This window comes from Coturnix japonica, chromosome 10 (genome assembly GCF_001577835.2).
Source record: "Coturnix japonica isolate 7356 chromosome 10, Coturnix japonica 2.1, whole genome shotgun sequence".
In the NCBI taxonomy this organism is placed as follows: Eukaryota; Metazoa; Chordata; class Aves; order Galliformes; family Phasianidae; genus Coturnix; species Coturnix japonica.
This window is the reverse complement of record NC_029525.1, coordinates 11,607,353-11,634,991: the sequence shown is the minus strand read 5'-3', so window position 1 is coordinate 11,634,991 and position 27,639 is coordinate 11,607,353. Positions and strand designations below refer to the sequence as shown.

General features: G+C 48.2%; 2 protein-coding genes across 4 annotated transcripts in view; one reads left to right on the top strand and one right to left on the bottom strand.

The window, feature by feature from the left end:
* Nucleotides 1-19,901, top strand: part of FANCI (FA complementation group I) — a 24,062-nt gene extending 4,161 nt beyond the window's left edge. For 2 of the 3 annotated variants that reach the window (XM_015873090.2, XM_015873092.2), the window contains 30 exons: nucleotides 368-453; nucleotides 656-788; nucleotides 1,025-1,117; nucleotides 1,606-1,742; nucleotides 2,544-2,724; nucleotides 3,143-3,230; nucleotides 3,743-3,873; nucleotides 4,535-4,605; nucleotides 5,532-5,646; nucleotides 6,007-6,129; nucleotides 7,130-7,198; nucleotides 8,423-8,524; nucleotides 9,343-9,525; nucleotides 9,622-9,743; nucleotides 9,971-10,135; nucleotides 10,717-10,896; nucleotides 11,658-11,821; nucleotides 12,175-12,251; nucleotides 12,715-12,831; nucleotides 13,621-13,672; nucleotides 14,230-14,357; nucleotides 14,493-14,561; nucleotides 14,677-14,764; nucleotides 15,067-15,251; nucleotides 15,840-15,896; nucleotides 15,975-16,034; nucleotides 16,386-16,472; nucleotides 17,160-17,255; nucleotides 18,143-18,268; nucleotides 18,964-19,901. In XM_015873090.2, coding sequence (XP_015728576.1) covers nucleotides 368-453; nucleotides 656-788; nucleotides 1,025-1,117; nucleotides 1,606-1,742; nucleotides 2,544-2,724; nucleotides 3,143-3,230; nucleotides 3,743-3,873; nucleotides 4,535-4,605; nucleotides 5,532-5,646; nucleotides 6,007-6,129; nucleotides 7,130-7,198; nucleotides 8,423-8,524; nucleotides 9,343-9,525; nucleotides 9,622-9,743; nucleotides 9,971-10,135; nucleotides 10,717-10,896; nucleotides 11,658-11,821; nucleotides 12,175-12,251; nucleotides 12,715-12,831; nucleotides 13,621-13,672; nucleotides 14,230-14,357; nucleotides 14,493-14,561; nucleotides 14,677-14,764; nucleotides 15,067-15,251; nucleotides 15,840-15,896; nucleotides 15,975-16,034; nucleotides 16,386-16,472; nucleotides 17,160-17,255; nucleotides 18,143-18,268; nucleotides 18,964-19,029 — 3,351 coding nt within the window. In that variant the 3' untranslated portion in view covers nucleotides 19,030-19,901. The remainder of the gene's footprint in view (nucleotides 1-367; nucleotides 454-655; nucleotides 789-1,024; nucleotides 1,118-1,605; nucleotides 1,743-2,543; nucleotides 2,725-3,142; nucleotides 3,231-3,742; nucleotides 3,874-4,534; nucleotides 4,606-5,531; nucleotides 5,647-6,006; nucleotides 6,130-7,129; nucleotides 7,199-8,422; nucleotides 8,525-9,342; nucleotides 9,526-9,621; nucleotides 9,744-9,970; nucleotides 10,136-10,716; nucleotides 10,897-11,657; nucleotides 11,822-12,174; nucleotides 12,252-12,714; nucleotides 12,832-13,620; nucleotides 13,673-14,229; nucleotides 14,358-14,492; nucleotides 14,562-14,676; nucleotides 14,765-15,066; nucleotides 15,252-15,839; nucleotides 15,897-15,974; nucleotides 16,035-16,385; nucleotides 16,473-17,159; nucleotides 17,256-18,142; nucleotides 18,269-18,963) is intronic. The other variant, XM_015873091.2, reaches the window with a different exon arrangement.
* On the bottom strand, nucleotides 18,876-27,639 carry POLG (DNA polymerase gamma, catalytic subunit). Its single transcript, XM_015873094.2, has 22 exons — nucleotides 26,944-27,639; nucleotides 26,396-26,579; nucleotides 26,143-26,310; nucleotides 25,457-25,603; nucleotides 25,220-25,299; nucleotides 24,909-25,091; nucleotides 24,702-24,841; nucleotides 24,505-24,628; nucleotides 24,212-24,436; nucleotides 24,000-24,117; nucleotides 23,846-23,914; nucleotides 23,638-23,757; nucleotides 23,355-23,515; nucleotides 23,221-23,274; nucleotides 23,035-23,152; nucleotides 22,807-22,942; nucleotides 22,486-22,732; nucleotides 22,285-22,407; nucleotides 21,957-22,128; nucleotides 21,504-21,712; nucleotides 20,301-20,461; nucleotides 18,876-19,483 (listed from the first exon to the last, which is right to left on the bottom strand). The coding sequence occupies exons 1-22, from the start codon at nucleotides 27,519-27,521 to the stop codon at nucleotides 19,422-19,424; spliced, it is 3,579 nt and encodes a 1,192-aa protein (XP_015728580.1). The 5' UTR covers nucleotides 27,522-27,639; the 3' UTR covers nucleotides 18,876-19,421.

The following is a 27,639-nucleotide window of genomic DNA, read 5'->3' as shown; positions in this document are numbered from 1 at the left end:
CTGTTACAGGACATCATTTGTATCCGTTAGCCAAAATGTAATGACAGAAATAAGGTCAGGGGTTTGAAAGCCTTCCTAATTTATTAATTGGAAAAATCTTTCACCAAGCAATGAACAAAAACACCTGAGATATTCAATTTCTTGCAACTTTTCAATAATTGCAGTCAAAAGAAGGAGACAGATTGAACCAAGTATCTTCACCTAGAAGTGAGCTATACAAGAGCATTCCCTACCTCAGCAATTTATCAAGGGTGATAAAGAATACCAGGACATTTGTAATTGGTATGGGAATAGAGTGTACTTCTCTGGGATCCTGTGGACCGTGCAGTTGCTTAATGTAATGTTCTACCTTTGTTCTACCTTACAGGGCAGTAAGAAAACTGTTTTAGAAGGAATCATCAGTTTTTTCAATCAGCTGGACAAGAGACAAAAGGAAGAACAGAGGGTTCCTCAGTAAGTTCTTTCTCTGTCATTCCCTTTCTTGACTGCAAATACCCAGGTAGTAACCTTTGTCCTGCTCAGTATTCCTTGAATGTGAGCTGTCAAATCTTAAACAAGTACGTACTTCTTGGCACCTAAGAAATAATTTATGGCATTGGATGGTTTGGTGGTTTTCTTAGGGTTTTTTGTTCTTTTTTTCTGATAAACCTTACAGGTCAGCAGACCTTGAGGTAGCCACGGTGCCCCTAGACCAGCTCCGCCACGTGGAAGGTACCGTTATCCTCCACATTGTTTCTGCAATCAACCTGGATCAGGACATTGGTGAGGAGCTAATCAAACATCTAAAGGTATGCTAAGAATTGAACAGGCACTGTTTTTGCAGGTGTTGAAGCAGGGCTTTTACAATCAGCGCTGGTTGTCTTTAGAGGGGATTGAATCATTTTACGATCATTTTATGGTTTTATGAAGGGTTAAGTGTAAAGAGCTATATTCTTTTCTGTACCACAACAGCAGTGTGATATAAGCCTATTAGCTTTCTTTGGCTTGAGAGGTCTTGCAGTTGAAGTCGCTTACTGTTTTCTAGACTGAGCAACAGAAGGACCCTGGTAAAGCCCTGTGTCCCTTCAGTGTGGCCCTTTTGCTTTCGATTGCAGTGAAACACAGACTGCAAGAGCAGGTGGGTATGAGATAAATATGCAGAGAACTTCAGTGGGATTGTACGCTGCACTTTCTTGTAACAGAAAGGGAGAATGATTAGATCATAGTCAGGGTATGAGAATCATAGTCAGAGAGTCAGGGTAAAAGTGGCTTCAGGATGCTCACAGGGAGGCAGTTGGATTAGAGGTACACTATGGTTTACTTAACACTATAAAAGACCCTGGTGCAGTATCAGAATTTTCCAGAATCATGATTCCTGTGGGCTAGTGCTGTAGTGTGGGAAGGGAAGCAATGCCTCTTTAATGTTTTGGCTCTGTGGTAGCTACCCCAGAGTGCATCTGGCAGCAACTTACCCTCCTTGAGGCACTTAATGAGGTTGGTGTATTTGTTCTGTGCAAGAAGTGAGTTAAGACTTTTGGCAGATTAGTTCTTACTGGAACATACCCAAGACTATACAGATCCCATTTCAAAGATCATTTCCTCGTACTCTATGATTTTATGTTCCAGATATTTGATTTCTTGAAAACATCAATCACCAGAAGCTGCAAGGACCTGCAGTTCCTAGAGGCCTCCAAGTTTCTGCAGGATTTGTGTCCTCAGCAATATGATGTAACAGCTGTAATTCTGGAAGTGGTGAAAAATAGGTGAGTTGTTGCCACGTGCTGCAGAGTGCTCAGTGGACTTTGGAAGTGGGAGTTTTTCAGCCTTGCTAGAGTTCTCTGGGATCACAAAATTGCTGCTGACCTTTTGCCAGCAGTGAACAGTGTTAAAATCGAAAGTTTCTATCACAGATTTATACTGGCAAATTTAAACAAAAAATAGATAAATAAATCTGCCTCTCCACCCCAAATCTTGGCACATGATGTTATGGAGAACTGAACTGATCAGAACTATGTCTGTTTCCTAGTAGGAAGGAAGATGAAGGTGTGAGTCATTCTGCTTGCTGTAGTTTGTGTTCTGATCAAGGCATGAGTGATAGGTTCTCTCACTGTTTGCATTCCCCATGTGGTTAGTCCTTTAAACATCCTGCGGGATAGCTCTGTGATCTGTCATCAGTTGTCCTTTAGATTGATGTAAGGTATTGCTGTTCTGACTTGATGATCCAGGATCTGTAGAATCTATACCTTCAGACTGCAGCTCAGGGTCACTTTGGGTGAGATCTGAGTGCAAACCATTCCCCATAAGAAGCAAACGTGTGTACAGGATCAGAAGTCTGATGGTTGGGGAACCAGGAATGCAAAACACGAAGGCTGAGCGCCTGCCCCTCAGCTTAAAGACAACCATTAGTTTGAGAGGGATGGCGTTTTCCTTGGTGTGAACAAGCATCTCTCAGTGCTGTTTGGGATCTGGAATGACTGTGGAAGATTTTACTATAGACTGGTCTAATCTAAATGTTTCCTGTCACTAAGCTGTTTCTTTCCTGGTCTGTTTAATGTTTTCCTCAGTGCATTTGGCTGGGACCATGTCACTCAGGGGCTGGTAGATCTCGGCTTCAACCTAATGGAATCATATGAACCAAAAAAGCCCTTTGGAGGGAAAGCTGCTGAGACCAATTTGGGCCTTTCAAAAATGCCAGCACAGCAGGCTTGCAAACTGGGAGCAAGTATCCTGCTGGAAACCTTTAAGGTAGTGTATGGTTTGGAGAGCTTTTTTTCTGGGCAAGACTATTCACATTTTCTCTTTGTAAATGATATCAAAACCTTGCCAGCAGCATCCACATGAATACTTTACAAGCAATACTAGATTTAGTCTCTGTTTTGCCTTTGTCCAGCATGAAGAGATCATCTTCATAACGACCCAATCCTAATCTATTCCATCTGCTGTGATACTTAATGTAATCCCTATGCATATGAATGGCATAGGAATTAGAGAAATTCAGAGGTACAACGAAAATGTGGTAAAGGTGGGATTGAAAATAGAATCTTCACTGAAGGTGTAAATTTGGACTTGGATTTGCTTTGTGCTGGACAGGACCTGTGCTCTGATATACAGGAATATCTTAAACTTATGTTGGTTTTGGCCTCATTGCTCTTTCTCATTTCAGGTTCATGAGCCCATCAGAAGTGATATTCTTGAGCAAGTCCTGAACAGAGTCCTCATGAAAGCAGCATCTCCTGTCAGCCACTTCATAGGTAAAAGTAAAGAGAGAAACGTGTACAGCTCTGTTGACACTTCTGGATGTGACTTCTCAGAGCCTCAGCTCCTACAGGAGTGACTTGAAGCCAAGACAATCAGTTGTTCCTTCTTTTTATCGAGGTGTCAGCTGCCTCAAATCACCTTGCATTTGTCGCAAGAGAAAAATATGTTTCCAGGCAGTTGCCATGGAATAACTGACGCACAGAAAATCGGTAGCCGTCAGTTCCTAGCCTTACCTTCCTCGTCATCCTTGGGTAGGTGCTTGGGAGTCCCTGGGGCTGCAGGGATGCCTATGCTGAATCCTCTTCTCTTATACCTCAGTGCCCTCTGGTGGGGCAAGGCCCTGCAGCTGGGTTGTGAGTATGCTGTGCTTCATGCCTGCAGTACAACTCAGCTTGTCGAAGCTCATCCTGTTAGAACCCTATAGAAATATTTTGCTCTCTTCCCCAATAAAGACTTTTCTAGCTGTTTGACAGCATCTGCTCCTTTTATTTTCTTTTTTTTTCAGAATTGCTGTCCAATATTGTTGTGTCTGCTCCTCTTGTGCTTCAGAACTCATCCTCCAGAGTCACAGAGACCTTTGACAATTTGTCCTTTCTGCCCATCGACACAGTGCAAGGGCTCCTCCGGGCAGTACAGGTAAGGCTTTGCATTTCTTCATAAGCATCCTTGTTAGTTTAGTTCCAGTGATAGCTCTAGGCCACAATTATATGCATGATCTAATAATCCTCCTTGTAAAATAAGCCTTAATACTCTGCTGTATGTTGTTCAGTGTGGCATAGAACTGTTCTTCAAGCTTGGGTTTGCATATACCCTCTAGCAAAAGAAAAAAACAACCATATGGTGAGGTCTGGAATGGTGCCGGAACTGCTCTGTGCTGACCTTTCATCTGGAAGATGCCCAGATGCTACACTGTGGAAAACTCAGTCTATGGTGTTCAGCTGAACAGCTTTAGCTGTCAGTGTTGATTTTTCTCTGTCTAAGCTCCATGTCAGTATTTCTCTTTCCCTGAGCTGAGTATTGCCCTGGAGTTCCACTTCTACCTGCTTAGTCCACTCTGGGGATGACAGTTCTTTCCCAAACCCTTGCCCTTTGTCCTCACTAGCCTGCCAAGGTGTCCTGCTGCTACATCTCACTGGGTTTAATTTTATGTTATTTTAAAATATTTTGGTTTCCCTGCTGTACTGACGACAGTATTAAAAATGAAGGGCCAGATGGACCTGAGGAAGATGAGCTCATAGGCCCCAAGGGCTTGGCATGCCATAGTGTTTTTCTCTCCAAAGTATGTGTTCCTTTCCAGCCCCTACTCAAAGTCAGCATGTCGGTGAGGGACTCCCTGATACTTGTTCTCCAGAAAGCTATCTTTTCCAGGTAAGCTGGAGAAGGGATTCTTTAAAGAGATTTCTGCAACTAATTTCCATTTTTTTGGAGCAGAAATACTTTTTGTGTGCTTTGGCTAAGTGTCTTCTTACTGTATTCTTCCCATAACTAGATAGTGATATCTATCCCTTCAGCCTGGGACTGTAATACAGTTGCAGCTGTACCCACTGAGACACAAATCCCAACCCCTGGATGAGTAGTGTTTGGAAATTCAGAAAGCTGTTGGGAACTCCAAATAAGAATACAGAATTAAAACCAATTCTAATACTCTGCACAACTGAGTGCCTCCAGATGCCGCAGAGAGTTTAGACGGAGCCGCTGACTCAGAGGGAAGGTGGCATCTCAGCATTCTGATCTCTTACAAAACGGCAGAGAAACAGGCTTATTGTCTTGGTAATGCTTTGAGCAATACATCCTGCTGTCTTCATAATGCTGTGATCACAAACTGAGTTTTGTGGGGCGATGGCTGTCTGATTATGAAAACAGAATTCATAATTGAGCGCTGTTATTTAAGGCAAGGAACTTGGTCTTTGGGAAAGATCTGGGATTTCAGTGAGAAAAAAGAAACAGCAGCTTTTTGTAAGGAACATTGCAGCTCTGGGAGACGCTCCCGTTTAGGTTTTCAAGGGGTGTTTATTGCTTGAGTCTTGATCTGGGGCTCTCCTTCACTTTGAGCATTGCGAGGGCAGAAAAAGAAGTGGAATGTTGTGATTGTAGAGCAAAGGAGTTCCCAGCAAACTACTGAGCTCTTTAACTGCTTGGGGCTGTGTTGCTCTCCTGGGGGGTGCCACTGGGCCCAATCACACTGTTTTTTGTGAACGGTTTTTCATTACAGACTTGCTCTTGTATTTCCTTTTGAACTTCTTGCTTCTTTTTTTTTTTTCCTTACTGTTCTCTTTTCTCTCACTGGCTCACAGGCAGCTCGATGCTCGTAAAGCTGCAGTTGCTGGTTTTTTGCTTCTCTTAAGAAATTTTAAGATTCTGGGCAGCTTGACTTCTTCCCAATGCAGCCAGGCCATTGGTGCCACTCAGGTAAGTGCTGTTCTACAGCCTTCAGTGCAGACATGTGAGACAGTCTCCTTTCTTGTATACAGTCTGAAACAACTCAGAGTGGTGTGTTTCCCTGGAATGGAGATATATCTTGAGAAAGGGTTAATCCTGGAAGCAGAGCTTTTGGAAATGCAATATGCAAGGAGAAGATAGTCATTGTATCTTATAGCACCAGTGCTCTGTGGAGCATTCACACTGCTCTGCAGTGGTGATACAGAGCCTGGCAGCACACTAAGGACTATTTCAGTGGTTGTTTAGAGGTCAGGCCCCTTATCACCTTGCTTCTGTTCTGTGATACTTGCCAACTGCAACCAGTATAACGTGGCTAATATTCCCTCTCAGGTCCAGGCAGATGTTCATGCCTGCTATAATTCTGCAGCTAATGAGGCCTTCTGCCTTGAAATCCTGGGCAGCCTGAGGCGATGTCTGAGCCAGCAAGCGGATGTTCGACTCATGCTATATGAGGTAAACATGGTTTTTTGGCCTCCTTTTAAACAGCTAGCAGCAGTTTTGTAGTCTGGTTCTACTGTAGTCCTAGGTAAACAACGATCATGTTGTTGTGGAAAGCCATGCATTATCTCATTGATTTTCTTTGCAGGATACATGCTTAGGAACTATGTTTCTTGCAGTTGTTTTGCTTTGGACCATTATGGGCCCAGACTGGTTAATGTACTTTCCTTGTCTGGTACATTGCTTAAGAGTTAAGATGTTTCAGTGTCTCTCTTCATGTGGTGTGGCCTAGGAAATGGGAAACATGTTTGATACTCAGTGGGGAGCAGTTTTATAAGAGGCGCTGGATAGAAACAGTGTTGCTGACTGTGAATGGGCTCCAAATAAAGTCCTGAGTGGAGACTATGGGAAAACTTCAAAGAAGTTTCATATAGAATCTGTCCTTTCTCCCCTCCGTCTGCATATCTGAGCTCCACAGCGAACTGTGGGGTACTATCCTGAGAAAAGGAACACTGTTTAGACCAGAGAAACTTTGTTTCCTTCTTGACTTGGTTGGACTGACCTTTGAGCTGCAAGTTCTTGGTATGGCACAGGGCTGTACTTGCCTTAGCCATCCACTGAGATTGTTCATTGGGAAGGATTTTTGCCTCCTGCAGTTTCCCCACTGACTTGTTTGGCCTTTTGAAGCAGGATTTCACAGTTTGAAGTTGGATCTAGTGCTGGTGTTAAATAGCAGTGAAAGTCACTCTGGGCTCGATGCCACTGCTGCCAGGGAGATACAGCTTGTGAGAGAGCCCCTGCAAGGAAATTCATGCTCATTCTGATTCATACCTTCTTTCTGTTAAGCCTTTGCTTTGCCAGGTATGGGGTTTTACACTGAGCACATTGTTTCTTGCTCATAGCTACTTGCAGTGCCAAAGGGTCGTTACCGTCTTGTGATGCAAACTTGTGATGCATATGGTTTGTTTTCTTTCTCTTGCAAGCCAAGTTGTCCTTCCTTCCTTCCTTTCTTCAGGGTTTTTATGATGTCCTACGCAGAAACTCCCAGCTGGCCAGCTCTATAATGGAAACACTTTTGTCCCAGGTAAGGTACTACCCTATGACATGGCTGCAGAAATGCTAATTCCACACAGAGACCAGCATAGCAAGTCATTTGGGTTAAATATTAGGAAAATAGTTCTCCCACACATTTGAAAGATGAGTAAATGCTGTGGCACTTATATAGGGAGGTGTTTGAATCCTTGTTATATTGGGAGTGCAGACTAGGTAAATGTCTAGAAACTGGTATATAGCCTGTCTCGGGACACAAGATGGAAGAGAAAAGAAGGCTTGGGACCTTTTCCAATCCTCGATACTTCTTGCAGCATCTTAGAACTGGTGCCCAGAGAAGTGCTTTATGTGTTCCTTGTTCCTTAGCAGTCTGCAACAGTTAGCCTCCCATACATCCCCAAGGATGTTTAATTATTATTACTGTATTCCTATAGGGAGAGTACCCAAGTCTTTGTAGGATCTGGGAGGATTAACTCATCCACCAACAGCGTTGCTCATGGCAACGACACAATCACATTTCCTCAATCCATTGGACAGGCTGCGCTTTCTTTGCAACAAATAATTTTCTTCACTTTAATCATCCCGAGTTCATGCTGACTAATTCCAACTTTCCCATGGCAGTATAGGGTCTGGGAAGGGAAAAAGAACAGAGCTGAGGCAGCTTTGGGGTAGTAGAGGGCAATTAATGGGAATTTGGTGCAAACATATTATGTCATCATTATATAAAACTTCCCCTGTTTGATTCTAATCCTACATCAATATGCTTGGAACATATCTCCTTCACGTGCTGTGTCAGATGGCCAGCATGATCCTTCACAGATTTGTTTTAGCTCCAAGCATACCCTCCATACCGGCCTGCGTCCTTAGGCCAGGAGGCTGCGTCATACCAGGGCCAAGCACTTGGTATGGGGGCTGGGCAACAGGAGCAGTTAATTTTCTTCACTGTATAAAGGATGGATAAGACTGCAGGTGAAACAAGTGATGTTGCACATTGAAACAGTACAAGTGATCAGGTAGGTTTATTTCAGTGCAGTGACCTGGCCTTGCGGCTGAGAGGTGCATGAGCACCTGAAGAAAGAATTTTAATTACTAATAGAGCAGATTATGTGGCTGAGTTACATATATGGTCCCATTATCACAGTGCTTGTTTTCCCCTTGTAGGATTGAGCACAAAGATGATTGTGTTCTGTATTCAAACAACTCAAGAGGCTCAGTTACTAAGGAACTGGTTATTTTTATTCCTTGTTTTTTGTGTCAGATAAAGCAATACTACTTGCCCCAGCCAGATCTCCTGCCTCCACTGAAACTTGAGGGATGTATAATGGCTCAAGGAGATCAAATCTTTTTGCAAGAACCACTGGTAAGAGCTGTATTGGGTGGCCACAACCTCAAGATCTTCTGTTTCGTAGGAATTTAGTTGTGCTACTACATGAGCTGAATAACTTGTGCTTCTTCAACCTCTTCTAGCTTGGAGCAGTTCTTTTAATGACATAGAGCTGGGCATGTTACTCTTGTCTGAGGCTATATATTAGAACTCCACTATCAAAGTAGGTTGGGGTACCTGTGTGAAAAATGCACTGACACCGTAGTTTTGTTATCCTCTGTTGAGCTCACCCTGTTACTTTTCCTCTTTGAACATAATTCCACATGAAATAATTGTGCAGTGTGTGTAGTGGAGGGAAGAGTCTGACCTTGATCTTGCTCTTTTGATAATGTTGCAGATGAGATCTCAATTCGCAGGATTTCCAAGGGAACAAAATCAAATTCACTCCTTTGTTTTCCCCTAAGGAAGCTCCCATGCAGTGCTCCAGTAGCACATCTAGAGAAGGGAGCACACACTTCATCTTGAGTGAGGGCCCTTTCGGCAATTCCCTTTCTGTCTCCTTCAGCTGTTAGAGTACCTGGGTTGCAGGAGCAGTGGAAGATAAACCTGTGCATCCTGTATAGACAGGCTCCTGCAGACAGTGTTGTCTGAAGCTGGAAATGGGTAACTGTGTAGGATTACAGAAAGCTTCTTTTGGGAATTAAACATATCCTTGAAAGTGACGTGAACCTTTGAAGGCATCTATGGCTCTTTACATCTCTGTGGCAGTCTGTCCTGTGATGTTGAACAGCCTGTCCTTATCTGCCAGTGACCTCTGTCTAGAATGCTGAATGTGATTTGGTTGCACCCTTCAGGCCCATCTGCTGTGCTGCATCCAGCACTGTTTAGCCTGGTATAAGAGCACTGTGCATCTGTGCAAAGGAGCTGACGAGGAGGAGGAGGAGGAGGAGGATGTGGGATTTGAGCAAAACTTTGAAGAGATGCTAGAATCTGTCACACGACGGATGATCAAGAGTGAGCTGGAAGACTTTGAACTGGTAAATCAGATTTTCAGTTTGACTCAGTGGAAGAAGACACTGAGTTCTCATTAGATTCTGAAAAGATTTCTTTCACTTATTTCCTTTGCCTCTTAGGATAAATCAGCAGATTTTTCTCCATCTTCTGGTGTTGGTGTAAAGAATAACATCTATGCCATCCAGGTGATGGGAATTTGCGAGGTCTTGATTGAGTACAACTTCAGCACAGGGAATTTCAGGTAGAACATCAAATTTTACCCTCTAGTACTAGCAGTGCTTCTGTACTGTGCCTTCAGAGTGCAGGATAACAGTCCCAACACAGAGTTAGAATAATGCTTTCTGAATGTACATGCCTTGTGACACAGACGTGAACAGAGCCCTGGGAGCATCTTTCATTTGAACGCCATGTGTTGTGGGAGGTGTGATATAATATTCTCTACTAATGCTTTCTACTACTTTACTGCAGTAAGAACAGATTTGAAGATGTCCTGGGCCTGTTTACATGTTACAACAAACTCTCAGAGATTTTGAAGGAGAAAGCTGGAAAGAACAAATCAACCTTGGGCAACAAAATTGCACGGAGCTTCCTTTCTATGGGTTTTGTGTCTACGTTGCTCACAGCTCTGTTCAGGTGAGATGAGCTGTCACAGCTGGAGTAGCTTTAAAGCCTACTCACGAGCTGCTTTCATGGTGTCTGTGTGCTGGCTGGTCTTCTGCACTGTACACACAGTACAGATGTTTTAATTTATGTACATCATGTACTGTGTGAGCAGCATCATAGTCCATGCTGTGAAAATCACGGTACTGACAAAGCTTTCTCAGACCTTGCTTATGACTTGTAATATTTTGGAAAGCTTCTGTTCTTCCAGTTACAGGCCATTCTTAGTCAACAAATACCAGTGCTTGAGCTCCAGTCTTCTCCAAAACAGTGCCAGATATCAACTTTGAACCATGTCTGTTAGTGTATCTGGAAGTGCTGGTGAACTCTGTCCTCAAAGGGTCTTTTCCACTCTGGATTTAGCTGGTGATTTCTTATGTAGATGCATATTTAGATTTTGAATTGGCAAATTGAAAGCAATTACTAGATGTAGAGAGAGTTGTTCTGTGTAGCGTGTTGCATGTGGTTTGAACTCCGGTGTGAAGAGATGGTTAAGTCATCTGAGTGCTTTTTCAGTGCATCCTCAATTCCCTGACAGTGCTCTTGATCCTTAGGGACAATGCCCAAAGCCACGAGGAGAGCCTGGCAGTTCTGCGCTCCAGCACGGAGTTCTTGCGCTATGCTGTCAGTGTGGCACTACAGAAGGTGCAGCAGCTGGAGGAGACGGGACAAACCGATGGCCCAGATGGACAAAACCCTGAGAAGATGTTTCAGAACCTCTGCAAAATCACACGGTGAGTCACTGTGGAACATGAAGACAGCAGCTCTAAAAAGTAGCAGTTCATCTGGGGGGGTCAGAAACTATTTTTGTTGCTGCCATTAGGACTACATGCAAGGTACATGTTTGCATGATTGGACATTGAAACAGAATAAGATCACCTACACAGCAGAGAGCTAATGGGAAGAAAGGAGTGGGAACAAAAAAGGGAAGAAACATACTTCGGGGAGCAGGAAAAAGATGTTTACCTCAAATAGAAGTGACATCTTTGAGCCAGCCAATTTTACTTTCTTCAAAGCTGTTCACTTTGCTTTGCCTGACTTTACCTTTCTGATTTTATTTATGTGAAGCCCTATAGAAACAGCTGACATTTCACACATTCAAACTGCCAAGAGATGAGCTCTTTTTGTCGTTGACAGATTTGATGCCAGTGGTCAGTGTCTGGATAGTATCTGAGATAGACAGAAAACCGTGAACGAAATGAGTCCGTAAAGATGGACTTGAAATGGGATTGGAAGGTCCCTCTGGCATGTGGGAAGGATTAAGTTATTTATCTGTGCAGGAAGAAAGCAGTGGATATTTTAATCACATCAAACCACATTCTTCTTTCAAGTGAATTTCTTTTCCCTCTTCTTTCTTACAGGAAAAAGAACTACCATTTAGTTATATTAAAAATATGAACCTAAGAGTAGAGTGTGTGATTAGCCCCGTTCTAGCTCTTGCACTGTGCATTTAGCTTTAGTGGACCTCATGATTTTGACTCCTCCCATCACACAGGGTTCTGCTTTGGAGGTACACTTCAATTCCCACTGCTGTTGAAGAGTCAGGGAAGAAGAAGGGTAAAAGCATTTCCCTGCTGTGCTTGGAAGGTTTGCTGCGGATCTTCAACACCATGCAGCAGCTGTATGCTGCTAGGATCCCCCAGTTTCTACAGGCCCTAGGTATGCATGTGGTACAATTCTATTCTGGTCTCTAGCCTGTATGCTCTTTATCCATAAATAGCTAGAGGGGTCCAGTCCTTGTCCCTTGGTGGCCCTGGATTTTCATTCCAGAAGCTAGTTCCAGAGATATGTTTACCTGTTCTTAGTTTGTCAGCAGAGGATAGTTGGAGTGAGATATAGCCCTACTATAGCCCTCTTCTATTCAAGACTTGCCTCTAGTGTTTTTGTGCTCACTGTGGTTTTGTATTCCTCCCCTAGCTGCGAGCAGTTGCAGTTCTTCCCAGTTTTGGAAATAAATCCTGTGTTCTGCTCTTGGCATTTAGCTCTTTTCTGCACCTCTCTGTCTCTGCCAGATATTACTGATGGTGACGCAGAAGAAGCGGATATTAATGTCACAGAGAAAGCTGCCTTCCAGATCCGACAGTTTCAGGTAAGTACCACTGTGTGCTGCAAGTGTTCCAAAGCAATGGTAATTCTGGCAGCAAATGCTGTTTAGTTCTCTGTTTCTTGACCACAGAATCGAGTGCGCAGTAGCAACTCTGGTGGTCTGACTCACTGGCTGTTCAGAAAAGTTTCTGATCCTTAAGGAAAGCTTATATGGGGCAGCGTGCAGAGCAGGATTGAAATGTACGTGTAGTTAGAGAGCTGTAAGGTCCCATAATGCTACATAAAGCATACTTGACTGAATTGAATGTGGTCCTCTGTGTAAGCACTCATAACAAAGAACAGCACATGCTCTTTGAAGAGTCTTCTTTTTTTTTTTTAATTTTTTCTGTCATTCTTGAATGTTTCCAATTCCCTTATTTGCTGAAGCTTCTGGCTGTTTGCATCTTAACATGGCCCTGCAAGAAGCATGCATACTTATGGGCTCTGTCCTTCCTTTTCATGATCAGAGGTGTCTGGTGAACCAGCTCAGTAGTGGTGAAGATGACTTCAACTCCAAGGAAACACAGTTACTCATCACAATTCTCTCCACTTTGTCCAAACTCCTGGACCCAGGCTCCCAGCAGGTAATTCACAGCCTTCTCAGGGTGTGGGGATGTGTGTGGTAACCAGAGGTGTGGAAAGAACATCAGCAGATGGGACTGATATCTGAAAGCTTTGACATGTGTGTGTGTGTTCTGCTTTCTCTTCCAGACTAGACCATGTTAAAATTACAGTTTTGATAAGCTGTCAAGCATTATCTTGTCAAATGCCTGCGAGAACAGTGAAGAACAAGTTGCCTTCCCACACCACTCCTGCATATTCTGATTTTACCTTTGGGCATCTGGGGTCTGAACCACTTGTTCTCCTGAGCAGGGACTCCTAGTAGAGCCTGGATGTGGTGTTGTTTCCATGTGGGAATGAAGCCAAAATAGGCCAGCAGATCTGTGACCAGTCCAATTACAGCTCTTCAGAACAGACTGGCTCGATGCCTAGCTCATTCCATGCAGGAGGCATTTGTGAAAGTAAAGACTAAAGGTGCCCCCATTTTACAGACTAGAGGCTGCACTAAAAGTGTGCCAGAAGTCTGGTGTCATCACTTAACTTAGATTAAATGGAGCTGTTACTCCATCCAAAGGAGCACGTCGCATTGCCTTGTACTGGATCTCAGCTTTTCACTTGCTTGTAGGTTAAGTGTTCTTTGCTGAACATAAGTATGGCTGAATGCCCTTCTGCCAGAAGGGGACTCTGCAGGTCTCTTTTTTGCTGTGTGTGATTCATTATCTTGAATGATACGGGTTTGTTTTATTTTGGTTTTTATTAATTCTGTGCTTTCAGTTCAGTTTCAAAGCCGTATCTTTTCTCTCTTTGTACAGTTCCTTCAATTCCTTACTTGGACAGTCAAAATTTGCAAAGAAAATGCTTTAGGTATGTAAGCTTTGAGGGGTATGTTCAGATGTGATGTGTCATAACTGACATTAGACTCTTGAATACTCTGCGTCCTGTTTTCACCTCTTTGTTGCAGATACATTCAGGTGCCATTTGGTGGCAGATTGCCATGACTGTGGTTATTAGCCTGGCTATTAGGAAAGAAACTCCATCTCTATAAATATTAACAAAAGAGAGGCAGGCCACTTGGCTTTTTATTCTTGTTATTCAGATCTCTTGCTCAATTTTGTATTTATACACTGCAAAAACAATTCTCTTGACATATCTTTTTCATACTGTTATTCCTTCTGGTCACCATTCTGCTATGAGCTGGGGGCTCTAGTACACTGTGTTCCCCCTTGTAATATTATATCAATGCCCATTGTTGTAACTAAAAGATTTTGATTAGAATTATCATCTACCATGTATCACTTCTGAGAGTGTAGACTGTTAAACCCATACTGAACCTGAGGCTTTCCCTCACTTTCCAATGTTCCTGAGTAGCTAAGGGAATTCTGCATCAAGTAACATCCTGTTTTGTTTTCTCTTCCCTGCAGAGGATCTCTCTTGCTGTAAGGGTTTGCTGACTTTGCTTTTTAGTCTCCATGTTCTGTACAAGAGTCCTGTCAGTCTGCTGCGTGAACTTGCACAAGATATCCATGCTTGCCTGGGAGACATAGATCAGGTAAGATGCAGAGTCCACAGCAGCTTAACTCGCATCACTTAGTGCTGTCACAGCAGAATTGATTTCATCTCTGGAGCAAAATATGTGAGAGCAGCTGAAGTTTTGCTCACCAGAATTTTTCTCTCCCTCCACCAGGACATAGAAATAGAGAGTCGGTCCCATTTTGCCATAGTGAATGTGAAGACTGCAGCCCCTACTGTTTGCGTGAGTCAAAACTGTGCACAAAACAAGAAGCTACTCTTGTACAAGTGGCTTATAGATCCCTGTTGTGCCAAACTCCCCCCAACAACTTGTCTTCTTACTGCTGTTTCTATTTTAGCTGCTGGTTCTGGGGCAGGCAGATAAGGTCCTTGAAGAGGTAGACTGGCTTATCAAGAGGCTTACCATTCTGGGATCAGACACATCAGGTAACAGAAGTGGCTGACTCTTACTGTTACACCTTTGTCAAAGACAGGTGAAGATAACAAGCAAAACGTTATTTTGGGATTCTGAAGTGGTGTCATTTGAGGGTAGTTTAAGCTCTCCCTTGAACTGGTTCCGCGTCACCAGTGTAAGGCAGTGAGTTGTCACAGAACTCCTCCAGTGACTATTTTCCCTGTGCCATGCTGTTGCTATGCACACCTGACAAAAGATGGTCTTTTGTGTCTCCCACCTGCATAACTGAGCTCATTAGACGTACATTCATGTGGTATTCATCTCTTTCTTCTAGAAGACTCGACTCAGGCATCAAACCAAACCCAGGCTCTGGAGAAAGGTGTGATTCTGCAGCTGGGAACTCTGCTGACAGTTTTTCATGAGCTGGTGCAGACAGCACTTCCTGCAGGGAGCTGTGTGGACTCACTGCTGAGAAGCCTCAGCAAGACATACGCAATCCTCACCTCCCTCATCAAGCATGTGAGTGAAGCTCTGCTGGCAGTGGAATGCCTGCGATCTAAAAACTTTTTCCGCGTCTGCTACAGCAAGCTCACAGTGACCCCTGGCAGCAGCTACACTTAGGACTGGGCTGTTGATCTCTTGTATAAGATGAGTCTTTTTTCTGTTGCCTTTCATGCGCTCATTTTCGTGACCTTTCTACAGTAGCAGCAGCTATAGCAGAGGAGATAAAGAAAAAGCTTTTCTCAAGCTGACTTTGGCTGTTCTTGGCTTTGAGTGGTTCCAGTGCCTCTTTTAGATTCTTCAGTGTGCAACTATGTGCCACAGTGAACAGTGCCAGCAGTGTTCTCATGGTGCTCAGCAGTCCTGCCCTTTCCACTCATTCCCACCCAAGACCTGAAACACTGGACCTGGGGCAGTGGAGATGGGAGATAAGGACATGGGAGCTGGTCCCTCTGAACATGGGGATCTCCTCATGCTTTCTCAGCACTCCTTTCTTGATTGGTCAGTGGTTAACTGGGTGAGCTGCTCTGAGCCCCTGACTGGAAACACAAGTTACAGGATGGGAACAGGGCATCTAGAAGAGACTGACTCCTGTTTTCTTTGCAGTATATCCAAGCTTGCCGCAGCACCTCAAATACAGTTCCAGGGAGGCTGGAAAAGCTGGTGAGTGTGAGCAAATCACTACAGGACATGGCTCATTGCCTTGAGCTCGGAGTAATCCTAGCCTCTGCTTCTTTGCAGGTGAAGCTCTCCGGTTCCCATTTGACCCCACAGTGTTACTCATTCATTACTTATGTACAGGTAAGGCATAAATTAACCATGGCAAAATCACACTTAAGTCTATCTGATGCTGAGTGGTGAATCAGGTGCAGTGCATAGGCACCTTTTAAGATTACTAATCTTCTTGACATGACTATAGCTTAAGATATTTCAGTACCGCTGAGACCAAGCATGTTGGTTTCTGTTAAAGCAGGGGAGGAAGAATGTTTGGGGAACTCTTTTTTTCTTTTTCATTTAAATCACACCCTTTTCTGTTCATGTGGGTTTTTTGGATGAAGTTCATGTGTTAGCTGGCCAGAGCAAAGACTTCCATGGCTTTATTTGGCTGGTCTTTGCTCCCTGCTTGCCCTATCTCTTGGTTTCTTTCTTCAGAACATCCATAGTGAGAGCTTAAGCTTTGCAGAAGAGAAGAAAAAGAAGAAGAAAGAAGATGAAACTGCTGCAATCTCCACAGTCATGGTGAGACTGACTAAAGTCTTTCAGAACACAGGCTAGGCTTGAAATCTTAAGATCCATACCTCAAGACTCATTTGATCTGGTGGCTTCTTAGCAGTGGCACATTGGTATTTGGGCCTCTAAGTAAAAATCTAATTCCTCCAATCTGAACTTCAGAGAAAAGCTTCAGAACAATGGAACAAATAAAAAGCTTTACTAAATGCAAGCTAAAAGCTCGCAGGGATGAAACAGGTGAAGTTTGATTTGTTTGTATCACCTGGTTATTTTATATTTGGTGTAAGTTATGAAATGATAGCTCAGCTCGTTGCCTGTCAAACATAGGCTTGGAGAGCCTTTGCAGAGACAAGGCTGTCAGGCTGTCAGGTATATCAGGGCTGTGGACTGTAAAACTACACAATTTGGAAGAGCCTCGCTGCAGAACCATTCTGGGAGGCCATTTAAACCCAGTAACAAACTAGGTTGGCAAGGCTCGGTGGGGCAGGCCACTGAAGATAGGTTTATAAAACGGAATGATTGTGTTTTTCGTGTCATGCTACACCATCATTGGATTGTGGGGGAATCTGAGCTGCTGGCACAAATACGGGTGCTGCACTGTGCCATAGCTGGGATACTTGATGCTGATGGCTGTACAAGGGAATCTTAAGGCTGTTCACTTCAAATGTGGCTCTTGTCCTGTTTTCCATGTTTCAGGCTAAGGTGCTTCGGGACACCAAGCCAATCCCAAACCTGATTTTTGCTATAGAGCAATATGAGAAGTTCCTTATCCATCTTTCCAAGAAATCAAAGGTAATGTAAAGCAGAGGTGATCTGAACTCAGTGGAATGGTATTAACATGGCATGGTGGAGAGCTACTGCCATTCCACCCTGAAAAAACAAGATCAGATTGCTGCTCACATTAGGAAGATGTAGGGGCCTTACCCCTCTCTCAGCCTTTGCTCCTCACCCACCACTACCAGCTTGCTGATATCAGGGTGACAGCAGGTGGCACTGGTAGTACTGAGCAAGCAGAAAATTTAAGCTCCTAATTCCAGCTTTCCTCCCCCAGCACAGTTCTTAAATGGGAGAGAGATGTGCATTCAGAGATGTACCAAGATGAGGTATTGTGTGAGTCAGAATCTAGCTGGCAAGCACTTGGCTCTTGTAAAGAGGCTGGGCTACTGGATTTCATAGGGGCAGGTGCTTTTTCACCTACTTCTTGCTTCAGTCTTACATCATTATTGTGATGACTTCACCCTAGTGCAGTGCAGAGGACTAGACAGAATAGCACATTAAGGTTATAGAATGGCTTAGGTTGGAGGGGACTTTGAAGATCATCTAGTTCCAACCCCCTGCCATGGGCAGGATTGCCACCACCCAATCAGGCTGACCAGGGCCCCATCTAACCTGGCTTTTAATGTCTCTAAGGATGGAGTCCCCCTTTCTGAGCAACCTGTTTCCAGTGCCTCACCACCCTCTTAGTAAAAAATGTCTTCCTAACATCTAACCTCAGTCTCCCCTTTTAAAGCCATTTCCCCTTGTTCTGTCACTATTGGACTGTGTAAAAAGTCATTCCTTCCACTGCCTGTAAGATCCCTTTCAAGTACTGGAAGGCTGCAATAAGGTCTCTTCTCCAAGCTCTTCTCTTACGCTGTGATGCTCTGCCCTCTCCCCTGGTTTCACTTTGGTTGCTGCAGGTGAACTTGATGCAATATATGAAGCTAAGCACCTCTCGGGACTTCCGCATCAACGCATCCATGCTAGACAGTGTGCTGCAAGAGCAGAACACAGAGGATGCTGAGAATGAACCAGACAATAACCAGGTGAGAACTCATTTACCTGCTGTGACTGATGGGTTCCCCCCTTGTGCTGTCAGGTGTCTGCTATTTAGGTAAATGTGCTTTTATAGAAGAGTTTGTCTCAGCTGGGTTAATCCTCACTTTAATGCTAAGCTGACAGGAGGGAGTGAACAGGACTGAAGTCCCCTATGGTCCAGCCCTTCACCTTTAGTCATCTTTATGTCTGTGTATCAGTTGTCTCTCAATCTGGTCTTAGATGACTGAGACTGTTTAAGGCTTTGGTGTTTGTGTCAGCAAGCAGAGGTCTGCCACCGTTACCTCTGAGAACCAGCTGGCTCATATCCTTTAGCAGACAGTGCTGGAGAAGGCAGCACAACCTGTGCAGGACAAAAAACAGACCACTTTTCTTTGTTGATTGTCCAAGTGTTTATTGGTGTTTCTGTATTTCCCTGAGTGTAAACACCAAGCTGAAATCCAGCACTGCACAAACACTCCCTGTCTTGTGCCATTCGTAACCTGGGCTCGGAGTTGCAGCATGAATTAATGGGGTCCTCGGGGAAAGCTTCAGGGGGTTAGAGGAGACCCAGATTTCAGGTCATTTTTGCATAGGAGAAAAGAGTGCTAAATCCTGTTCTGTACATTTAGTTTCTTGAAGTAAACATTCATTGGACTACTCACATACATTCACACTCAATACTCTTAACTCTATTTCTCTCCAGTCCAGCACAACAGAGCAGCCAGATGAAAACCAGGAACCCCAAAAGAAAAGAAGGCGAAAAAAATGAAGTGTGTGGTTATAACTGCTGCCACCTCCTCATACTGCGCCTTTGCTGTGGCAGCCCCACCTCGGTCTTGGAGAACTGCAATGTACAGAGCTGATCCATTCATTCTGTCTCCTGCCAAATACTCCAGACTTCTTTCTTCATCCCCACGGGTTTGCAGGCAGTGACTGTCAGGTGTTTCAGGTTTTAAAGCTGGCTGCTGCCCATTCAGATATTCAAGCTCTGCCGCTCCGCTGTGCTGCTATGAAAATCTTCCTCAGGAACATCTTTTTCTTACCAAGAGAAGGAAGAGATGCAGCCAGGATCGGTCCCTGCCATGTATGTGCTTCTGAAAGGGCAGCCAGGTTCTCCTGTGTGCACTCTGACAACTTGCACATTCTGGCACTGTCACATTATCACTTCTTCTCCAGTGACCCTTTGGTTATTTCAATTATCTGATATATATCCAGTGCTTCTCCTGGAAGGCAATGGGACAATCAGTTCCTTATGTTCTGCAGTATATACTTAGAGACTGTACAGCATCAGAGTAAGAGAGCAACAGCCGCTTTGCTTTTGGTACAGAGCATGTAACAAGAAATGGGCAAAAAGCCTTAAATTGATTCAAACTTCTGTTTTGTGCAGTGCTGGGAGGGCAGAAAACAGCACCAGGAAACAAGGGCTGTTCTCCCTTGAAGCTTGTTGCTGTGCATTGCTCCTGAGGAGACAGGTGACAGCTTCCAATGGAGAGCCAGCAGCACAGGCTGTGTTACGCTCCTGCTGACCCTGATGCATTGCACTTGTTTAATTTGCTTTGTTATCAGCCTACCAGGTATTTTTTCCACGGGCACACTTTGCCTGTAAAACTCTTAATAAAGGTTGCCTAAGGATGAAGCATCTGATGTTGTTCAGCGAGGTTCTTAACTGCCAAAACATTGCTGTGTATCGACAAGGTGCTATTTAAAGCAGCTCCCAGCCAACAATTAAACCTTCGTTTGCAGCAGTTAGAAGGTTACGCTGAGTGCAAATAGGAACAAGTGTAAGCCTTGGGAGTGAGGGAGGAGAACACGGTAACACTTAGCAGTGCTAAGGCTCAATCCTGCAGCGTGGGCAGCTCCCTGAACACAGCTGTGCTGAGCTGAGGGGGGGAAGGAGGGAAAGCACTGAAGGCTGGGAATGGCTGAGAATGGAGGGCGAAACACACAAGGCCTGTAGAGGCACCTCGTTTCAGAGCTGTATTTAAAAGACTACAGGAAGGCTGTGTTACAGGGGATGCAGCTCGAGCAGCCGCTGCTCACCTCGAGGAATGCCGTATTTCTTCTCCATGCCAGTTGGATTTGATGGAGTCACACAGTTCATGGTCACCTCCTTCCTCAAGCACCGGTCAATGTCCACAGCGCTGAAGAAAGCCACGGACTGCGGCAGATCCTGCAGGCCCAGCTTGTAGGCAAACATACACCTGGAAGCACAAGAGAGCCAGCAGGGCAGTGCTGCGCATCACACTCAGCTCTGTCATACATGTTATGTGCCTGCAGGGAACATCACGGCCCAAAGAGCAGAACCCCATTAGAAAGAAACCTTAGACCGAAAACTCCTCGCCGTGACTCTTCCTCTGCAAGCACCACTTGCTCTCTGGTGGGGAAAGACCCGCGTGCCCTTCCTTTCAATGGAAGAAACCAACTGCTGCTTAAAAGTTACAGCAAACCCGCTACCTTCTCTCACGCTCAGCCAGCCCTCCCGTTCCTGCACGCAGGGGCTTTGATCAGCCGCAGGTTGGGCTGGGAACAAAAGCAGCTTCACAAAACATCGGGCAGCCGCTGTCGCAGATTACTTTGCACCCATGTCAATCAGCGGCTGGAAGACAAAGTGCTTTGTAACTACTGGGTAGCGGGAGGGTCAAGGATTGCCAAAGTGGATGTGGGAGGAACAGAGTAACAGTACGTTCAGCCTCCTAGGAAGAAAGGACCAACCCGGCCCTTCACTTCTGGCTAATCCTCCCACGCAGAGCAGATGTTGGATTTTCCCAGCAGGAAGCCCTGTGCCTGCAATAGCTGCTATAAAGGCACAAACATCAGGGCGTCTCCTCCTGCTGCGCACGCTGCCTGGGCACAGAAAGGCTGTTTGCTATATCCTTACCTCAGCCCGCCAGAAAATAGCTCTGCTTTGGCCAACTCTTGTATAAAACCAAATACCATAAAGCACTGGGAAGGGGATTTCACAAAGCTGCCTGAGCTGGAGCCAGAGCAAAAGGAGCCCAGGGGGTGTGATGGCAGGAGGGCTCCAGGCACACAGGAAGAGAGGCACTCACAGCCCCTCCATAGTAAGGATAGAGCCAGTGTCGCATCCCTCTTGCCAATAGATTATCCCTGGAAGCCAAAGCTCGCTCTGTGCACAGCCATCAGAGCCGCAAATAAAGGAGCTGCACTCGAGAGCTGCAGAGAGAAACCCTGCCCTGTGTCAGCCTGCCCACCCCCCATTCGCTGCCTCCCCCCACATCTCACCTTGTGAGCAGGTTGGTGATCTGCAGGGCCAGCGCTGCCCGGTAGCGGTCCTGCTCCTGCACCAGGTAACGCACCTCGTCGTGGATGCTGATGCAGAAACGCCCGTTGATGTTGTATTCCTCAAAGAGCCACTTCATGGAGACCAGCATGAGGTGCAGGTAGTCAACAGCCGAGCTCTGCACCACCCAGTTCACCCTGCTGGTTAGGAACTGGGGAAGGAGACACAGGGAAATGCTAGGAGAGTGTCCAAGCAGTGTTCCTGTTACAAGGGAGGGGGCTGGGGAAGCAGTATTGTTGGGTTTCCTTAATGGTACACAAAGAAAAGGGGCACAGGATCCAACACCATTGTGTTTCTTCTGCAGCTCCATGTGCCCGTGTGGCTCCCCGGCCCCAAGAAGGGCTGGATTTAGGGTTCCCGTTTCAGACAAGCAGCACAAGGAGCCACAATCTCACCTCCCCTTTAGCCACTGCAGGCTCCAGAGCCCTACTGATGTGACAGCCCAGCACCGGGGTCTGTGGTGAAGCGGACAGGGCAATGCTCTCCAGCTTGTTGAACATCTCGGACTCGGTGCCTCCAGCCCACATTCTGTGAGCCACCACATCCCACTTCTTCTTCCTTCGGGACCTATGGGAGCAGAGGGAAGGTTTGTTGGAAGCGTGGGACACGTCCTTAACACTGGAAAAGACTGGAAGAGCCCCCAGACCAAACTGGGGTGCGTCTGGGAGTGGGGCTGCAGGAAAAGCTGTACCACAAGCACCCACTGGGGTCAGAGCATCTCACTTTCTCATGGCTTCTCTCTGGATCTTCTGCACATCCTGGGCTGACACCGTACCATCTTCTGCTCTGTCCACAGCCAGCTCCAGCTCCTTCACCAGCCACTCGCCCTCCTCGCTGAGATGAAACCTGGGGTAGAACACCACCCGGCTCAGGGTAACGCGTGCCCAGGGGGCAGCCAGGACTAACCCCACAGGCAGCACCCACCTCCGGATGCCCTTTGTGACTGCATACATCTGCTGTGCCTTCTCACGTGCCTGCTGCTGAGTCAGCCGGTGGTTGAACTGCATCAGCAGCCGCTCAGCAAAGGGCTGCCCGGCCCCGTAGATGCGCCCGTAGTTGAAGACCTTGGCGTGCTCCCTGCTGATGCCCACTGTGGCGGCTGTTTTGCTGTGCAGGTCGGTCCCGTCGCTCTTCTTCCCTTGCAGGGTCATCCAGCCGAAGGCCGTGCACCCTGCGGCGGGGAGGGAGGGATCAAACACCGCACAGGGATGGGGTCGTGGTGCCCGAACACACAGCCCTGCTCACCGTGCATCCCAGCAAAGTGAGCCTCGCCCAGGACAGCCGCTATCCACAGCTCCTGGGAGTCCACATCTGCACCCACCAGCGAGTAGCCGGGCGGCACCTGGACCATGGCCTTCAGCTCACTGCCCACACGGTCAGCCTGCAGGACACAGCACCCCGATCAGCAAACACATGCTACACCACATCCCACATCCCAATCCCTTCTGCCTGACCCCCTGCACGTAGCCCTACCCGGGCATTGCTGGCTGTCAGCCACGTGGGTTCCACAGCCCGACGGGTGATGGTGCCTGCGGTCACCACCTGTGGCAGGATGGCCCCATAGTCCTCCTCCTCACTGTAGGCCGGGTGCCTGTTGCATGGATGCAGTGTGAGTGCAGACCCTATGGGCTCCCCCAGCCCAGCCATCCCACTCCGCACCTGGTCACCACGCGAGGCAGCTCCCCCTTCTTCAGCCACACGACCACCTGGGAACTGAGGGACGTGGTGTGAGGAATACACAACAACACAACAGCACAGCCCCCAGCCGCAGGGATTCAAAGCACCAGGCTGACCTGACCCTCTTGTGAGCGTTCCTCCAGAAGGACACCATCTTGTTGATCTCCAGGGCTCTGGTCCCATGGGTGCGACCCACAGCAGCCCGCAATGTGCCATCCTCCATGCGGGACAGGAAGTCCTTGGCGAAGGGGCTCCCCACATTGTTCTCATTGCCGTCCTTCAGCAGCAAGGAGATGCCAAGGCTCAACACAGCGCAGCCCCGTGCACCCTCCAGCTTCAGCTGGGGATATCTCTGCCACCACCCCATGGGACGAGGGAGCAGGGATGGTTCCGAATTACCTTGTGGGGCAGCTTGAAAAACCAGCACCCGGGAACATTGACATCGTTGTAGGGGCCGTTGCCGTGGTGGAACGAGGGCTGGCTGCTCTCCTCCATCAGCTCTGGCAGCCCATCCTCATCCTGCAAGTGGCAGCGTGAGGTGATGCTGGGCACGGTGCTCCCTCTGCTCTGCTGGGAACCACCACATCCTGCAGGGAACTTTGCTTACCTGCATCTGGCTCTGCTCTGCCCTGCCTGGCCGCTCCATGTCCAGCTCCAGCTGGCTCAGCTCCTCCACCTGTGACAAAGCAGGGCAGCTGAAATAACCATTCCCAGCCTCAATTACGGGGTGTTTCCTCACCCCAGACCCCGCAGCCACGCACCTTCTGCCACATGCTGCTGCCTTCCAGCACCATCAGCTCATCCTCCACACCAGCCTCCTCTGGGGGCTGCTCCTGGCCCCTCTGCAGGCAGTGCTGCCGATACAGCCGCTCAATCGCCCTGTCAGGGCACAGAGTGTGACCAAATGCTGCAGCCAAGCCCCTTACAGAGCTCTATGTCCCGGCCATGGACTCCATACCCCGCACTCCCTCACCTGTGTGGGCAGACAGGCCCCTCCGGCTCTGCAGAGGCTGCAGGCAGGTTGTCCTGCCGCCCTGGCACCAAGTAGCCCCAGCCGTGCTTCTCCGAGTAGTGCAGGGGGAAGCCATCCCAGGCCAGGCGCATCAGCTTTGGGGTCACCCGCATCTGCAGGCTGATGAGGCTGGGCCCCGGCACCCAGCCCTCCTCCTCCAGCCGTGGGCACAGCTTGCGGTACCAGCTGTGGGGCACGGCCATGGGTCAGGGAGCAGGGAGCAGGCACTGGGAACCTCGTGGTCCTCAACTCACCCTGGGTGGCCGGGGAGGTGCTGCAGCCTCTTGGGCTGCAGTGTGACCGTCTCCTTCAGGCGCTGCAGGCAGCTGTGGCTCTCGGGGGGTCTCAGCTCCTCCTCCTCAGTGGGGGGACCTGGGTCTGACAGCACAGAGGGCTGTACATCCCTCCATCCCAGCGCCCTGCAGACACCGCAGCATCCCCCCACACTCACCTTCCTGCCACTCCTGAGCAGAGCCCATCTCGGAGGCTTCACTGTTTATTTTCTGATCCTTCTTCCTCTTCAGGGGTTTCTTCTGCTTAAACTCCTGTGTGTCCCACTCCAGATCCCAGAGCCAGGGGTCCTCCTTGTACCTGTGGGCACACTGTGGCTTTCTCCCTGCAACCAGCATTCAACCTGGTCCCATGCCTCCCCCCGTACCTGTCCTCATGCAGCAGCTGGCAGGCATCGTTGGCCAGGTTCATCAAGGACTTCTTCATCTCTTTCTGCAGCTCCTCGTAGGTGCCCTGAGCATCATCCAGGTACCTCCTCCAGTTGCTGTTGACAGGCAGGTAGGACACCCCCATCTCCAGCATCCCAGCAAACGTCACGGGGTGGGGGCACCTGGAGCCCAAAGCCAGGGGTTGGGAATTGGGCACCTCCTGGAGCGGAGCTGCCCTTTGAGCACCTACACCCAGTGTGAGCACACCTTGCATTCATGACTGCACCCAGCCCCCTCCAGCCCCTCTCACCTCTCCATGAAGAGCGGCAGCTGCTCCTGGAACACCTCATGTGTAGCCCGGACGTCGCTGGCACAGTATGACATCAGCTCCTGGGGACACAGTGTGATGGCACCAGGACTGGGAGAAGCCACAGAGCCCAGCACAGCTCCCCACATACACACAAACCCTTTGCAATGAGCACCAGCCATGCGCCAAAGGGGAAAAAAACAACCAAATAAAAGCTGTTTCCTGCCTCACTGCCCATACCTGGAAGTTATTGCTGACATCAGCCATGGTCCCCTTAACAAACAGCTCTCGTGCCTCCTTCTGCAGCGGTTCCCCTCCCACGTACAGAGCATGCACATCTGCCAGGTTGTTGATGCTGCTGACATGCACCCAGTCCCACGAAGAGACCTGCAGCAGGCAGAGAATGGAAGCAGAGCCCAGCCCCACGGGGAAGGGAGCAGGGGGTAAAGCATTAAAGGATGGTCATTCCATTCCATTCCATTCCATTCTATTCTATTCCATTCCATTCCATTCCATTCAATCCTACGTCCATCCATTCCATCCTACTCCATTCTATTATATCCCATCTCATCCCATCCAGTTCAATTCCCATTTCCACCTCATTCCTTTCTACTGCACCCCATTTCAATTCCACACCATCCTATTCCACCCCATTCCAACATGCTTCTTTCTATTCCATCCTATCGCATCCCATCCCACTCCATTCCATTCTATTCCATCCCAGTCTGTTACATTCCATTCCATTCCATCCTATCCCATTCCATTTCTTCTCACTCTGTTTCACCTCATTCTGACCCATTCAGTTCTATTCTAACCTATTCCATTTGGATCCTTTTCATCCCATCCCCTTCCATTCCACCAGCACCTGATGCAGCAGAACCACTCCTAAGCCTCACTGAGCAGCTGGGGCTCAGTTTCACACTCACCGCCGGCCCCTCAGCTTTGCTGCGCGTCTTCTTCATGTGCTGCCTGACCTGCTGCAGCCCCTTCCTCTTGCCATGTTTCGCAGCCATCCAGAGGCTGCGCTGGAAGCCGGTCAGCCCCGAGATGGCCATGTGCATGCTCATGGTGTCCAGGAATCGCACCTGGGAGCCCTGCAAGGAGACAGCAGTCAGAACCCACAATGTTTCTGCACAGCCCCGAGCAACGCAAGGCAGCAAAGCAGCCACACACAGTCACCTGGATGAAGTACTGCTCCCTGATGAAGGCTCGGTCGAAAGCCACGTTGTGTCCCACCACCACCCTCTCTCCGCCCTCCTGCTGCCGGCCGGTCCCTTCCTCCAGTGGTATGAGGTCGTGCAGCTCCAGGCGGGGTCCCCACGAGTAGCGCTGCTCCAGGAGGCGCCGGCTGCACCACGAGTACCTGTGGGACAGGGCACACGGTCAGCACCGCAATGCAATGCAATGGGGGTGAAGGGATCAATGAATCACAGAATGACCCGGGTTGGAAGGGACCTCAAGGATCATGTAGTTCCAACCCCCTGCCTGGCAGGGCCACCAAACATACACCTTTACTACATCAGGTTGCCCAGGGCCCCGTCCAACCTGGTCTTGAACACCTCCAAGGACGGGGCATCCACAACCTCCCTGGGCAGCCTGTTCCAGGCCCTAACCACTCTCCTAGTGAAGAACTTCCCCCTGACATCCAACCTAAATCGTCCCTCTTTTAACTTAAAACCATTTCCCCGTGTCTTAGGGAGGGAGGCGTGACCGCGCTGCTCGCTCACCACGCGTGCGGTGACACCGCCACGGCCATGGTGGGGCACTGCCCGGCGGACACGCAAACCTCCACGTCCAGCACCAGGGCTCGCTCCCTCGGACACTCCACGTTCTCGCTCCGCCCGTCGGGGCCGTATCGCGTCCATCCCCGCTGCCGGGCCCAGCTGTGCGGGGCTGGGGGCAGCCGGCAGCGCAGCAGCTCGTCGGCCGCCTCCAGGTACGGCAGACTCTGCTTCTGAGCCAGGCGGCGGAAATGCTCGTCGATGTCGTTGCCGAACATGCGGGGTAACCGCAGGCTCACGTCGGGCAGAGCCGAGCCGTGCCGGCCCCACAGGCCGTGCCGCTGCAGGTGCTCGATGCTGCGTCTCACCGCCGCCTCCGAGTGTTGTACCGCAGCCCCGCGGAAGATTTGATCGTGCAGGTTCCGGGACAACATCTGGATCCGCAGCGGGTTCACGCGCCGCTCGCTCCGCTCCGACGGCTCCGGCTCGTCACCGCGGGGCTGCGGGTGGTGACAGGAGGAGCCGGAGCGCGGCCGGGAGGAGGAACGGAGCGGAGCGGAGCCACGGCGGAACGGACGGAGCATGGCGGGTGGATGGACCCGAATGGACCCGAATGGGGGATGTCGGTTGTTCGCCCCCGCGGCCCAACACGGCGCTGCCGGACACGCAGCGCGGCACAAACTTCCGCCCCACGCCCCGCCC

Excerpts from the sequence above, each read along its gene's own strand:
- POLG (XM_015873094.2), bottom strand. The coding sequence starts at position 27,521 with ATGCTCCGTCCGTTCCGCCGTGGCTCCGCTCCGCTCCGTTCCTCCTCC. Across the intron at positions 24,629-24,701 it reads TGCTCAGGAGTGGCAGGAAG|ACCCAGGTCCCCCCACTGAG; the intron begins GTGAGTGTGGGG and ends CTGTGCTGTCAG. Across the intron at positions 20,462-21,503 it reads ATCACCAACCTGCTCACAAG|GTGTATGTTTGCCTACAAGC; the intron begins GTGAGATGTGGG and ends TTGTGCTTCCAG.